The sequence below is a fragment of the Osmerus eperlanus genome, chromosome 19, assembly GCF_963692335.1.
Source record: "Osmerus eperlanus chromosome 19, fOsmEpe2.1, whole genome shotgun sequence".
NCBI classification, from domain to species: Eukaryota; Metazoa; Chordata; class Actinopteri; order Osmeriformes; family Osmeridae; genus Osmerus; species Osmerus eperlanus.
The window spans coordinates 9890380-9905509 of NC_085036.1; the positions used below are offsets into that span (position 1 = coordinate 9890380).

At 45.9% G+C, this 15130-nt stretch overlaps 2 protein-coding genes across 3 annotated transcripts; both read left to right on the forward strand.

Moving 5' to 3' along the window:
* Positions 1-2592: 2592 nt before the first annotated feature.
* ftr83 (finTRIM family, member 83) lies at positions 2593-7249 on the forward strand. 2 transcript variants are annotated; one of them, XM_062486367.1, is made up of 8 exons: positions 2593-3424; positions 3950-4045; positions 4210-4443; positions 4564-4723; positions 4833-4889; positions 5457-5531; positions 6160-6249; positions 6593-6731. In XM_062486367.1, exons 1-7 carry the CDS (start codon positions 2849-2851, stop codon positions 6207-6209), a joined length of 1248 nt encoding a protein of 415 aa, XP_062342351.1. In that variant the 5' UTR covers positions 2593-2848; the 3' UTR covers positions 6210-6249; positions 6593-6731. The 2 variants fall into 2 exon arrangements, with proteins under 2 accessions (XP_062342351.1, XP_062342350.1); XM_062486366.1 differs by lacking the exon at positions 6160-6249 and having other exon boundaries at positions 2596-3424; positions 6593-7249.
* A 627-nt stretch (positions 7250-7876) lies between these two features.
* ruvbl2 (RuvB-like AAA ATPase 2) lies at positions 7877-12435 on the forward strand. The gene is made up of 14 exons (XM_062486370.1): positions 7877-7983; positions 8438-8492; positions 8650-8705; positions 8822-8963; positions 9109-9238; positions 9324-9390; positions 9854-9960; positions 10060-10153; positions 10270-10488; positions 10586-10704; positions 10903-11022; positions 11316-11445; positions 11688-11802; positions 12212-12435. The coding sequence occupies exons 1-14, from the start codon at positions 7972-7974 to the stop codon at positions 12238-12240; spliced, it is 1395 nt and encodes a 464-aa protein (XP_062342354.1). The 5' UTR covers positions 7877-7971; the 3' UTR covers positions 12241-12435.
* Positions 12436-15130: the final 2695 nt, after the last annotated feature.

The following is a 15130-nucleotide window of genomic DNA, read 5'->3' on the forward strand; positions in this document are numbered from 1 at the left end:
GTCTTTTCTACCAGATGGCTGAACGGTTAGGGAGTCTGGCTATTAATCAGAAGGTTGTTGGTTCGATTCCCGGCCGTGCAAAATAACATTGTGTCCTTGGGCAAGGCACTTCACCCTACTTGCCTCGGGGAGAATGTCCCTGTACTTACTGTAAGTCGCTCTGGATAAGAGCGTCTGCTAAATGACTAAATGTAAATGTTCTACCCAAGAAACCTTGTTGTTAAGGTGATGACACAGCAGTACAGTAGACCGGGTTCAGAAACATCAACAAAGTAAACTTTCAAATTCCAGTATAATCAATTTTTATGACAGCACAAGAACAATGTCCATCCCTCGAATGTTATTGCATTGGCTAGCTGGCTTATGTGTTTTATAATTATATCACATCTATACTGAACTCAAATTTTATATGAGCGCACAGACAAAAACCTCATAATTCCAATCAGTTAAAGGTCAACATTCATTAAAGTCAAGCAGAGTTTTTGCGTCAGGTGTAGTGAGGGGCAACCAGGTTTTCATTCAATGTTTTGAAGAGAGAGGGAATACAAATGACTGACTGTAGGAGTCAAGGACCCAGCTCATACTGTGTGATTGGTCTGAACATGGAGACAAGGTATTTACAAGTGTTGCAGTGGAACAATGGTTACCTTTGTTAATGCTGGCAGATACACAGCGTCGACAGGAGGAGTCTGGACAAAGGCCAGACGAAAGTGAACAGATTGGACACAACCTACAGCAAGAGGGAAAGGGGACAGTTTTTGAAAAGACTGACACGTTTTAAATACAGCATACATTTATTTTGCAAACCTGCATTTAAATCAGTTTCTTGATGGAGCCTGCAATATGTAATTGTCAGCTGCATCTCTTTTAAAACCTATTTGTTAGATAAACAGGCAGGGGATCTGTCAATCACAGCCTTCCGGTGTGTCATCTGTTAAGCATGTTAAGGTGTTGAAATGAAGCAGAGTCTGTCAGGTGGGTTGGATAGCAATGTATTAACAGCCAGATGATGTCACTCACCACAGAACTAACAAGCATACCACTACAGTCTTGAAATAGCCCCAGTAAAAAGCAAAGAAACCTGCCTCTATAAAATAGTTGTATTGTGTGCACAAAGCTTTTATAGAATCAAAGTTCACCATTGGGTTAAACAAGTTGAATCTGAGTCGATACTAATTTGACAGGTCAACTAGCAACCAAGTACATAAAACATGAATAATACTGATGTGGAATGACAACTGAAGCTGATTTTGACATCACGTGTTATTGATCTCGTCAACCCCAATCAATTACAAGGCACAACATTTTGCCTCCTTTGTAAATCCCTGGGAGCAATTCAGGTCAAATGTACAGAAGTGTCATGCCATGTCAGACTTGTACCCACACCCACAGCACCATCCAGCAAGATTGCATTTCCAGTCTTAAAGATTACAGTCATGTCAGTTAGAGTTCTTGTGTTTGATGGCTTACAGACACTATAAGATTGGCATGCAGACTAGCATAGCCCTGCCGTGCTCTCTCACACATCACCATTTTTTTTTAAACAGCCCCCCTTGACCCTCTTGTTATCTGGCCAATCTGGCCTGGTCACATTCCAGCCATCATTTAAGCAACCCTGGAACTCCAGATCTGACAGCCAGCCCTCATGTGAGGATGTGCCTATAAACTGTGATTAAATGTTTTAAAGGGTTTGTTTTCTACTTTTTTGTGGAGATTTTGTATTTGACTAGGATGGGTTTTATTCAAAATATAATCACTTCACTAATCAACGAAAGAGGAGAACACAAACATTGCAAATCAGGGTTGAGGAGGGGAGAAGAAATTAGTGTGAAATGTTAATGAATTCAAATGGAAACATCTGGTTGATAATTAACGACTCTCGGCTAGATGGCAGGATGACTGAAACTACACCAGAGTTAACGATGCCAAAACCAACTGTTTCAACAAACAAGAACAAATGCCAGCTTCCGAAAGGTATGTGTAGAACAGCACAAATCAAACTGTGTTGATCACAACATGGTATAGTATTTACTACCCTGTGGGTCTAAAAATGTGTTGTATGTGTAAAAAGTGTGTGGAATACATAGTGACAAAGTAGCTATAATTTATGTCAGTCAAAACAGATTGTTTTAACAGCAAGCCACAAAGTCATTCTGAAGACAAGTCCTCTAAGAAAGATGTTTTAGTCTCCTCTCTTTGATTTGCAGGCCAACTTTACCTCCCTGTGCTGAAAGGTCAACGTGAGCCGGGGTTTGAGTGGGCATCCATCACAGAACCCCCCCTCCCCCATCAGAGGCCATGCCCTGACCAGGCTGGCTGCAATCCACCAGGAACTGTCACCAGTCAAACACATTCTCATAAATTCCACTACGCCCCCATTCATTCCACCCATTTGGAAGTCTCTCTAACACCCCTTTCCGTTTGCTTCTTGGTTTAGACAGGGTGTGATGTATGGTGTGGTCTTGCATCTCCACTTGAACAACTATTGACATCAATGGGTTGTGGTGGTGTCTTTCTGATTGAATTGTTGATCAGACTGATCTACAGTGTCTTTCTCATCCTCATGAGGTAACAAAAAGAAACAACACACATGTCATTCATTCTTTCCTTTATTTGTAATCCCTGCCCCCTGACTGATGCTGTTGGTAGCTAGGTCCTCACCTGGCCCCGCCTTCTGCTTAACCAGTTTCTGCTCAACCAGTTTGGCCTCCCACCCTGTTTACCCTATAAAACATGTTTCCGTAGCACCTGTGGCTCAGTTAGTCCCAGAGCTGACACACCTGACAGCCATTCAAAGTGTCTCAACTATTCTTTGCCGTATCAGAGAATTCAACCGCAAAGTCCACTCATGTCGTCTGACCAGGAGAGCTGCTACCTGTGTAAAGAGTACCTCAGGGATCCAGTGTCCATTCCATGTGGACACATATTCTGCACCATCTGCCTCAAGACCTACTGGGACCATGCGGATCACTCAGGATCCTACAACTGCCCCGAGTGCAGGGTCACCTACAACAAGAGGCCCACCCCGCGACGGATCGGGGGATCCCGACGCACCGGCACAACCCGGACCACCGAGTCCTTCCCTCCCCCTCCTCCATCCCCGGACTACCAGCTTGCGGGACCCCAGGACGTGGGCTGTGATATTTGTGTCGGCAAGAAGCACAAGGCCATCAAGTCCTGTCTGATGTGCCTGGCCTCCTACTGTGAGAAGCACCTGAAGCCCCACTTTGAGTCAGCCACCTTCAAGAGGCACAAGCTGGTGGATGAGATCGGCCACCTGGACAGGCAGATCTGTCCCCAGCACCAGAAGGGCCTGGAGCTGTTCTGCCGCACCGACCAGATGTGCATCTGTGTGCTGTGCACGGTTAAGGAGCACAAAGGTCATGACATGGTCTCTGCAGAACAGGAGAGGTCAGACGAACAGGTAAATATATGTGTACCTTACTTCATGAGGATTAATGATGGAAAGTACTGAGGATTCTATCATTCTTATCATGCAGTGATAGGACAACTTTATAACAGTACATAGGCCTTGTTTCTTTTGGTCAGCTGATTAGGGCTATTTGGTCCTTGCAGTTCTTTGTTTACTCTGGGTATTCAACCTGTAGTTTTGTGTCAGGTCATAATGAATGAGTATAAGGGTGTGTGAGCCGAGCCCCTAAAACAATCCCTCAAACCGTCAGGTGATCTGCCCATGTCAGAGTAATCAGACGACGGTTGAAGTGTTGCAACTTGTCTATTCACAGCTCTTGTTCAGTGTCAGTTTACTGATTGGTCATGATGTTTGTGCAGGTTACTGTCACTGTATCATGTGGTGCTAGTGCCCCCTAGCACATGAACAAATGAGGTATTAAGTAATATTACAGTCAAAGAAAAGCTTCAGTGCCCATTTTTTTTAACCAGTCAAATAAATGTTATTGACATCCTCTAACTTTTATTCTCTCCATAGCAACGGTTGGGAGCCACTCAGGCTGAGATCCAGGAGAAGATCCATGATAGGCTCAAGCAGATGGAGGAACTGAAACATGCAGTGGACTCACTCAAGGTTCAGAACACTCCTATTGGTCAATCCACTCAAATGATGAGTTGATCATACCGACAATTTCCCTCAAACTCCCTATCAATCATGCCATTGTTTGTGATGCGACGCATCCAGTATGCAAAGCAGAAGTGTAACAACATTCTAATGTGTGTGTGTTTCTCCTCCAGACCTCAGCCCAGATGGCCATGAAAGAGTGTGAGAAGCTGTTCGGGGACATGCTGCGCTCCATCGAGAGGATGCAGCAGGAGATGATCAAGCTGATCTCCTCCAATAAGAGGGCAGCGCTGAACAACGCCGAGGGCCACATGGACCGTCTGAACCACGAGATCGAAGACCTGAAAAGGAGAGACAACGAGATCACCCAGCTCTCCCGCACTGAAGACCACATCCACTTCATCCAGGTAACTAAGCAGCGGACTAGAAGCTTCCACCATCCGTGACACCGTTATAAATCAAAGTGAAATACTCAACAAAAAATCGATTCGGGCTCTCATCTGTGCTGTTCCCTTCTCGGGTTGCAGAGCTACCACATGTTGATTGCCCAGAACGAGGCCGAGGAGCTGCCCTCCGTCACGGTGAACCCCTACTTCTCCTTTGGGCCTGTGAGCAAGGCTGTCTCTGAGATGAAGCAGCACCTTCACGAGTTCAGCAATGACGAGCTGGTCAAAGTAGCTCAGACCGGTGAGTCACTGACAGAGTATTTGAGTCAGGAATATGCAGCTACGGAAATGATCACATTCTCAGTGTTGACATGTATGCTTAACCACTGCCTGACCACCATTTTTTTCAGTGAACAAAATGCCTTTCTGCCAGCTGGATGATGCCAAAAGAAAACAATCAATAAAAGGTGAGAATCCCCCAAAATCTCTAACCTCCTACTTTTAAAGTCAAGACTGTTTGAACAGCCGTAGTCCAGAATACTAACCCACAGATAAGCTCACAATATTTTAGTGTGTTTCCCAATAAGAAAGATTTTGAATTAGGTTATGGGTACCAACATTTGAAGAAAGCACATGGGTATTTGAGCAGTAGTGCTTTTCTTTTGTACTCTGCATTGCATAAAAAATATGACCATCTGGAATTCAGTTTGTTTAGTTAAGTGGCCTGTGCACCTTGAGGGCATTTCGGGGTCACATAATAGCTCAAGTGGTTCTCATGTTTATTTTAGCGGACAATTCTTAGAATGCCAAACACCAGGCAGTTTAACACAATGATAGGCTTCAATGCAGGATTTCCGTAGGATATCCGTGAACACAAAAGTTACAAGTCACACCTCAATCTACCAGCCAAGTTTACATTATGTTACATTTTAAATACACACAATTATTGGAAGAGACCATAAGTATTTCCCTCCATGCAATGTTTTGTTTGTACCATCATTGATTTTTGTGCGTCATATTTTCCATCTTCATAGCTGAAACTGCTGAGGTTGACATGATGTACAGAACGCCAACCAAGGAACCCAAGAGCAGAGAGGACTTCATGAAATGTGAGTCTGAATTTCACACAGTGGTTTGTCTATGTTCAAACAGAACAGGATAGTACTGTACTCTCCCTTACAATCACAGACATCTAATTCTCATGAGGTTTATTCTTTAGCCCATGCGGTTTACTAATATATTTGAAAATCTGTTATGTCAGCTAAATCAGTGACATTGTTGGACCAGTAAGGTAATGTTTTGAAACAGTAGCTGGCACTCAGTGTTAATAGAAACTGTTTGGAAAGGGAGTAGTCTCACTACATTCCATAAATACAAGGTTTGTATCGAGCATGCTCATAGAACCCACAGGTTGACTATCATGCATAGGAGTAGATTTGTGTTAAGGGTGTAGTAAGAGTTACAGTATGTGTTATTACATATGCCGAATAACTGTCTAATCTGTCTAAAATAACTTTCAGCAACACAATTGGGGAAAACAACAACAAACACAAAACAAAGAAATATCTCATAGTCTCATACAGTTGTGTGAAAAAAACATGTCTTCAGAGCCTTTGACCAGAGCAAGCAATGTTGAAAAACAAACATAGGAACACTGTGAATGCATAAAGAGCATAATATAAGTAAAGTTCTGTTTGTGAAAGTCACAAGCAGTCTCTGACACCTCTGGCATTCCAGATACTAAACCTGCTCGCTCTAGCCGTGGTTACCGGTCCAACCGACTGTGACCTGGTGAGGTGGAGGGCAGGCGCACATCAGGAAAGCCAGGTGACTTTTAACCCCTGAGCTTCATTGGCATGCTGGTGTACACACCTGCAGAGCTACTTGTTAAACCCTTAACATGGTGAAACCCCCAGGAGGCATTGGTTACTTGAATGACTGCCACAGTATTTATGGACTATTTATGGAGTATTTATGAGTCATTTGAATATCCACTTCTCTTGGTGATAAAAGGGTACTAAAATGGGTTTGATGTCCTCTCCTTTCACTAATAATCGGTAGTGGTGAAACTTAATCATTCACATTCAGTCACGATGGGCTTTGTGTATTGATAGCTTCCCTTGCTACTGTACTGAAAACAACTAAATCACATGGCTTTGCTTCTCCTCAGATGCCTGTCCGCTGACATTGGACTCCAACACAGCCTACCAACAACTTTATCTGTCTAGAGGGAACAGGAAGGCCGCCCTGAAGAGAGACCCCCAGTCCTACAGTGACAGTGCGGCCAGGTTTGACTGTCTGCCCCAAGTCCTGTGTAAGGAGCCCCTGTCCGGAGGCTGCCACTACTGGGAGGTGGATTGGAGTGGAGAGGGGGCCTCCGTCGGTGTCACCTACAAGGGCATCAAGAGGACCGGCTATGGGGACAGCTGTCGAATTGGGTACAACCGCAAGTCCTGGAGTCTCTTCTGCTCTGACTCGAGCTACTCGGCCCGCCACAGCAAGGACCAGATGGAGATCAACGCGCCCTACTCCTCTCGTATCGGGGTGTTCCTGGACCACACTGGAGGCACCCTGTCCTTCTACAGCGTAGGAGAAACCATGACCCTCATCCACCGCTTCAGTGCCTCTTTCAGTGAAGCTGTTTATCCAGGTTTCTGGGTCTGGTATGAGTCTGCCATTACCATCTGCCAATTGTAAAAACATGCTATACTATAACAATGAGAAATGTGAATCTGTAATTCAGTTTTTTGTGCAACCATAACTTTTATATCGCCACTCATACTGTAGAATGATGACATGGGATTATATTGTGGGAAATATATACTTTGTATACAGTGTTTAGGCAAATACATTATGATGATTCTGTTAGATGTGTAAGGGAAATTAAAAGCTATTATGCACATGCATTTTGTGATTGATTTGGGAATAGATGCTTGCTAATGATAAACAGATCAGTATGTGAAATAAAAACAAAAATGCTATTGTTTGCACTTTGTTTTATATATGACTATATTTCATATCAATAAAATGATGTAAAAAAAAGAAAAGAAAGGATTATGCACAAGTTAAATTATTACAGGACATCTACTGACGAAGGAAAAGCACACACACATGGGTGGTTGGGTCCGTAGGAACAGAGAAGTTTGATCAGGGCGACCTCTGCTGATATGACGCTGTGACTACGCACACCTTATGCTTTCTGTTCATGCTAGATGGGCAGGCTGTTTTTAAATGATCTTTCTCAGTTTCTATCCTACTCCCTCCATCCTGTTATCTATTTATTCCCAATGACATACAATTGCTCAACTTCACACGCTCTCACTATCATTGGTATTCCATAGCCACATTTTATTACCACTTCATTTTCTCGTTCTCTTCAAAAACACAAATGTAGAGTATAAACAGTACTTTTTAATCAACATTTAAATTCGCTGCATCTGCTACAGTAAATCATAGTTGTTTGGGGGAACGCTGCTCAACGGTTGGTGTTTCACATCGGACACATTAACACTGCGCCTGTGCTGAAACTAGCGCCGCATTTTCTCAAACATGGCAGCACAGGTCAGTAGCATGAATCATGGTGTAAAATGATTATATTTCTAAATGACCTATGGTTTTATTCATTGGCGATTCAGTGTAAAACACAATTGACAGTAACGCTTGAAATTTTTGAATTTGTGTAAACTTAGGTTGAAACATAAAAGTGAAAAAGACCGCAATCAATGAAAAGCCGGCTAACAACATTGCTAACGCGCATGCTAGACGAGCTAGCGTGCCTGTACGTAGTTAGCCGTTCTGTCTTTGCTAGATTTTGTGTGCGTTTTATCACTTGTATATATTATGATCTTAGACTGAACATTACATTTCAATGGGGTGCATAATAGATAGTTTGCTTAATGTTTGTTTGTTTTGGGTAGCTGGTCAGTGTAGAAGCTTATCGTTATCACTATGGCAACCTAGTGTTTGACTGGGTAATTGTAAAACTGTTAACTAAACGAACAATTCAACCAAATAGATGGCGGCTACGAAGGTACCAGAGGTCCGTGACATTACAAGGATTGAGAGAATTGGTACGTTCTTGTGGTGATAATTTCCCCCCTAATTTTACAAACGCACATAGATGTATCTTTGTCCCTTCCTACTGTGAGTTTTTGGCTGTTCAATTTCCGAGCTGGTCTTGCTCTCAGGTGATGTGTGATTTTCAGTGTTGCCTGTATTTTTGTTCAGGTGCTCATTCGCACATTCGCGGCCTTGGTTTGGATGATGCATTGGAACCTCGACAGGTAAACTCTGTCCAGCTTGAACTGCACCCTCCATACATCTCCTCTACCTGCCAGTGATGCCCCACTTGTCTGACCTCCACTGAACGACTTTTCACCCTCTCTCCCCCTCCTGGCAGGTGTCCCAGGGGATGGTTGGCCAGCTGGCATCTCGGCGGGCGGCTGGACTCATCCTGGAAATGATCAAAGATGGCCATATCGCTGGCAGGGCTGTGCTGATCGCTGGCCAACCTGGCACTGGGAAAACTGCCATTGCCATGGGTATATCTCATATTATTACATCTGCCGTCTTCTGGCACTTATGTTATAAGCTTAGGGTATTTCAAGCTAAGATTCTACCTTTGATTCACTGGCTGTGACTGTTATATTGAGATATGTATTCTGTACGTGTTGGTTTTCCGTCCAGGCATTGCCCAGTCTCTCGGCCCTGACACGCCCTTCACAGCGATGGCGGGGAGTGAGATCTTCTCTCTGGAAATGAGCAAGACGGAGGCCCTCAGCCAGGCCTTCAGAAAAGCCATGGGAGTAAGGATCAAGTGAGTGTTCCAAACGTCTGCTTACGTCCACGCTCTTCTCTTCTCCGCCCCGTCTGACCTGATGTCGATGACGTGCGTCTTGCAGGGAGGAGACTGAGATCATCGAGGGTGAGGTCGTGGAGATCCAGATCGATAGGCCAGCCACTGGGACGGTTGGTTGCAACTCAGCTTGGTCTTTATTCAGTCTGCCTGCCACCCTCCTCCATATCCCAGTCATAAGGCTGTACGCTTCAGTAATGGGATGCTGGATTAATGGGTTTGGACTTCTGAGGGCTTTAATAATCCATCACAGATACCCCTTAATGAAAAGAAGAAAACCGCCTATCAAATACTAATTTGTTACTTTCATTTAGCAACAGACTGCTTATTAAAGATACTTATCAGAGTGAAAGGAAATTAATTTTGTGGCGGTAACAATTTAATATCTTACCCGAACTTTGCTTTGCTCCCTGTTGACTAGAGACTGGAGACAGTTTAATAACAAGAGTGGGATACTTTGGCAGAGTTTTAAAAGCAATTCAATCCACTGTGCGGATGTGCTAGACGCATCACACATCAGTAAAGTAGCTACCTCTCTGGTCGGTTGTGTACAAACTCCTGGTGTTTGTGTGGCAGGGCGCCAAGGTGGGCAAGCTGACTCTGAAGACCACGGAGATGGAGACCATCTACGACCTGGGAAGCAAGATGATCGAGAGCCTGACTAAAGAGCGGGTTCAGGCTGGGTGAGTTTTGGGAGGCAGATGGGGGTTACCGTGCCGGATTCTAACACTGAGTCACATGTGTCTATCTGAAGAAGTCTAACTGTGTGTGGTCTTCCTCAGGGATGTGATCACCATAGACAAAGCCACTGGGAAGATCAGCAAGCTGGGTCGCTCCTTCACCAGAGCCAGGGACTACGATGCCATGGGAGCACAGGTGCATCCTGGTCTTAAAAATGACAGTTTCACACAATGGTTGCTAATGGGCGGGTGTTGCATGACACGGTGACGCCACACCTCAATCTAACTTTCTCCCGCCTTTTGCGACTTTAGACGCAGTTTGTTCAGTGTCCAGAGGGGGAGCTGCAGAAGAGGAAGGAGGTGGTCCACACGGTGTCCCTCCACGAGATCGACGTCATTAACAGCCGCACGCAGGGCTTCCTGGCCCTGTTCTCCGGGGACACTGGAGAGATCAAGTCTGAGGTCCGGGAGCAGATCAACGCCAAGGTCTCCGAATGGAGGGAGGAAGGCAAGGCCGAGATCATTCCAGGGGTAGGTACCTCGAGAAGGATCCTCTACGGACCTGCTCCATAGGATGTTCAAAGCGTCCTACCGTAGAACTGAATGGGGTTTTCCCCGGGGCCTCCAGGTGCTGTTCATTGACGAGGTGCACATGCTGGACATGGAGTGCTTCTCCTATCTGAACCGGGCCCTGGAAAGTGACCTGTCCCCTGTCCTCATCATGGCCACCAACAGAGGCATCACCCGGTACGGTCCGCCTCGGCATCCTTCCCCTCTCTAACGTTCTCTGTGCTCCCAGCGCCTTTTTCTCACCTCTCTCTCTCTCTCTCTCTCTCTCTCTCTCTCTCTCTCTCTCTCTCTCTCTCTCTCTCTCTCTGTCTCTGTCTCTGTGTCTCTCTCTCTCTGTCTCTGTCTCTCTCTCTCTCTCTCCCTGTTCTCCCCCAGTATCCGGGGCACCAACTACCAGAGCCCCCACGGGATCCCCATAGATCTGCTGGACCGCCTGCTCATCATCGCCACCTCCCCCTACACAGAGAAGGAGACCCGGCAGATCCTCAAGATCCGGTAAGCATCCTCCCCCAGACTGGAGGAGTACACACCATCTCCACCACCACCACACCATCTCCACCACACCATCTCCACCACCACAACATCTCCACCACCACACCATCTCCACCACCACCACCACACCATCTCCACCACCACACCATCTCCACCACCACACCATCTCCACCACCACACCATCTCCACCACCACACCATCTCCACCACCACACCATCTCCACCACCACCACCACCACACCATTTCCACCACCTCATGACAGAGGGGGATCATTCGTGTCCGGTTCCCGTGTGCAGGTGTGAGGAGGAGGACGTGGAGCTGAGCGAGGAGGCTCACACGGTCTTGACCCGCATCGGCCAGGAGACGTCTCTCCGCTACGCCATCCAGCTCATCAGCACGGCCGGCCTGGTGTGCCGCAAACGCAGGGTGAGACTGGAGGCCGGAATTCAGCTGCAGCAACTATCCACAGGAATGACTTCATACAGCCTGAGCTGCTGTCATTCTGTCCATGAGTAGCTTGTCCTCAAAGACACAATGATTCACAGCTGGTTAAATAGATTGGTCCGATACTTGAAATTGAATCTAGAAACCTAGGATCTATTGATGGTCACCTGTCTCATTGCCATTAGAATTGCATCGTTATAGTGAGTTGTTGTTGCTTGTCTCAGGGCACCGAGGTGCAGGTAGAAGACATTAAGAGGGTCTACTCTCTCTTCCTGGACGAGTCGAGATCCTCCCAGTACATGAAGGAATACCAGGACTCCTTCCTGTTCAACGAAGCACGTAAGTCTCTGTTCATCTGGCTTTACTGCAGTAGAATCACTTTACATTTTACATTTACATTTAGTCATTTAGCAGACGCTCTTATCCAGAGCGACTTACAGTAAGTACAGGGACATTCTCCCCGAGGCAAGTAGGGTGAAGTGCCTTGCCCAAGGACACAACGTCAGTTGGCTTGACCGGGAATCGAACTGGCAACCTTCGGATTACTAGCCCGATTCCCTCACCGCTCAGCCACCTGACTCCCTTACTGCATTCCTGAGGGAGAGGCCTCCTCCATTCTGTACGGAAACCCCCCAGAATCCTCCTTTGCATGCGTTAAGGATATAAACATGTCACGTCCATGTATTAACAGGTGTGTATGTGTTGGTGAGGGGGTTGGCGTGACTGACTTCTCTCCTTGTGTGTGCAGAAGCCCCTCAGATGGATACGTCTTCATGAAGACGGCTGGCGGTGTTTCTGTTCTCCTGTCGAGTTGTTCTGTTCCTGCCTTCCACCATGTTTCCCATTGAGGCCTTCCTGCTGGAATATCCATTCCTTTCCTCATGTCTTGGGTAATCTTTAAAAAAAATATTAGAAGCTGTTTATTTTTATTGTCTTTATGTACATTAAACATTTGTTTTCATTACACTTTCACTGGAATGTTTATTTTCTTTTTTCTCCTCAAATTTTCATTCATGTTACATTTGAAGTTTGTTAATCATCCTGTTAAACTGTTGAAGGTCAAATGTCATTTGGGTTGACTTATAAATTCAAATTAGAATTTCTCAATTGAGCCACACAATGAACTTTTATATACGTGTAGAGCGTTTTCCTCAACGTGAAATAAAGGTGATCGTGAAGATCAGAAGTCTCTTCTCTTTGTAGTGTAAGTGTCTGTAATGTAACTGCAGGACCACTAGAGGGCACTTTAGAGCTACGTTTTGACCTCAACCTTCAAATGAGACGAGTCTAATTACCAAGCCCACCTTGATTGCATTGTGGCAAGTTAAGTGTCTTGCATATACTGATATGGTTTTGGAGAGCCATTCATCATGACTCATGCAAATGTACTAAGATCCTGTCGGATCAGTACAAAGACTTCAATGTGCCTGGGTAAGGAAGGAGACACTGCCTGCATGACTGGCTGCTGCTGTAATAGTAAGGAGCCAGTGTGTTAAAAAATAACAAAGGGGAACAAAGACCCAGACTGCTTTTTAGCAAAAAGAGGAATTGGGCAAAGGGATAATCCTTGATCCCACAGACACCCAGGCAGGCAGGAAAGCGGAGGAGAGACTGAGGGATTTCTATCGCTGGGAAGTGACTAGATATGTCGAGGGGGCCTTGGATGAGATTGGGCAGGGAGAAGAGAGCAGGAGAAGGAGACTTAATGGGGGCTGTGGGTGTGTGTTTGCGTGTGTGTGTTAGATTTCCCCAGTGTCTCTTAGATAAGAGTGCAACTCTAAACCAACCATTAACGTTCCAGAGGTAATGGCTCAGAAATGAATGGAAACGATGGGAATGATTTACTGTGGATCTGCAGGGGATGATTGTCGTTGTTACACCTTCCATTATCAATGATATTGTGGAATGCATAACAGTGTGTTTAACTTTCAAGTAAATACTGCATTATTAATTCCTCTGCATGGAGGCAATCATCATAATCAAACTGGCATTAAAATGCCTATTGAAGTTATCTGTTCTCAAACATACTGTGGTTTTCATCCATGCATTATTGAAGAACCTCATCTAATAACAATTAAGCATAATCATTTATCCTGCGGTGAGAGTGAAGCTGTACAGACCCACAGAGCTGTCCATTGGGCCGGCCCAGCAGATTGCTGGTTCCTCCCACGTGGAGATGAATATTTCATGTTTCTTTACCGTGCGAGGGAGTTATGCGTGGATTACCCTGCTGTCCACATCCCGTAAATCCTCCTTCCCACAATGCCTCAGTGGGCTGCTGCCTCCCACCAATCTGCTGCCAGGATTTAGAATGGCAGTCACTTCATTTGGATCAATTGGGAATGGGTGTGCACGCGTGTGTATGTGTGGCAGGGCGCTGGGATGGGGGACATTGAGAATCTGGAGGATTGTGTGCTTGTGCAGAATCGCTCCTCATGTAGGCAGGCATCGTGGCTGTTAGGCAACTGTACTGTCAGAGAACCGTGTACACGGTGATGATTGTAGAGAAGCGGGTGTCTCACCAAAGCATGACCGGAAAGGAGACAACCCAGCAATGTATCTGGCAGTAGCAGCATCTCTTTGTCTCTTTGTGTGTGTGTGTGTGTGTGTGTGTGTGAGTGTATGTGTGTGTGTGTGTGAGTGTGCGGAGGACCAGACGTGTGCGAGGCGGTTCACGGCTTTGCTGCTGACTCTGGACTGAGCTGCCCATATGTCTCTGGAGTGTTTAACCCTTGTGTTCTCCTTGGGTCGTTCTGACCCATCAGTCATTGTGACCCACCGTCGTATTGCGACAACTTTACCGCATACAAAAACAAAGTGAAGCATTTTCTTTTAACCGTCGGGCTGTCTCAGACCCCCCACATTGCAAAGGTTAAAAGAAAAGTATTTTTATTTGTTTTTGTATTGGGTAAAATTGGGTAAACACAATGATGGTTCGTTATGAACCTTTGGGTCATGTGACCCGAAGGCAGCACGAGGGTTAACAGCCTTTAGGATCTCTGTGCCTTCCTCCGTAGCTGCCTACTCAATCCTCTGTTGTATACACCAGGCTTATTAAGGAAGGAATGGTCAGAACACATCTAGCTTCAGAACGTCCCGTCTTCATAGCCGGGAACTCTGGGTATATTCGGGGGGAAGTTCCCTCTGCCCACCCCACCCCCCACCCCCCCCAGACCTGCTATGTTTAGCCCATCCCCGGCCCACGAGGCCTGTGGGGTCCAGGTGTTTGTAGATAGATATATGCTGTGGCGACCACAATATTTATCCTGCTGCTGCCGACTATGTTGTTGTCAAAGAGGAGGTGCAAGTTTTATTTTTAGTGTGGGAAAGCAAACAGATACATCGATTTGGTGTGTTAAAGTCAGGACTGTACGTCCATCTGTGGCTGTACCCATCTGTTTTGCCATGCAGTGCTAACGAGGCCCTTTCGTTCATCACACAGCACGCTCTGAGAACCTGTGGCCATGAGACGTCTGAGTGGGACTTCCATAGAGGGGCGGGGCGTGGCTCTTTGTCACGGTAAGGCCCTCGGGCCTCTTGTTTCGCCGACATCCCTCCACCTGAGCTCGGATCAAAAGGAGAGAGGGATGAGGATGAACTCAGAACGCGGGAGGAGAGACACGACCACTCTCTCTTGTGAAATCCTTTGCTCACGTCTCCATATCCA

Bases quoted from the DNA above. Each gene is read 5' to 3' on its own strand.
- ruvbl2 (XM_062486370.1), top strand. The intron at 9,239-9,323 runs GTGAGTGTTCCA...TGCGTCTTGCAG, and splicing joins GCCATGGGAGTAAGGATCAA to GGAGGAGACTGAGATCATCG. The intron at 10,489-10,585 runs GTAGGTACCTCG...CGGGGCCTCCAG, and splicing joins AGGCCGAGATCATTCCAGGG to GTGCTGTTCATTGACGAGGT.
- ftr83 (XM_062486366.1), top strand. From the start codon at position 2,849: ATGTCGTCTGACCAGGAGAGCTGCTACCTGTGTAAAGAGTACCTCAGG. The intron at 4,724-4,832 runs GTGAGTCACTGA...CATTTTTTTCAG, and splicing joins GGTCAAAGTAGCTCAGACCG to TGAACAAAATGCCTTTCTGC. The intron at 5,532-6,592 runs GTGAGTCTGAAT...GCTTCTCCTCAG, and splicing joins CAGAGAGGACTTCATGAAAT to ATGCCTGTCCGCTGACATTG.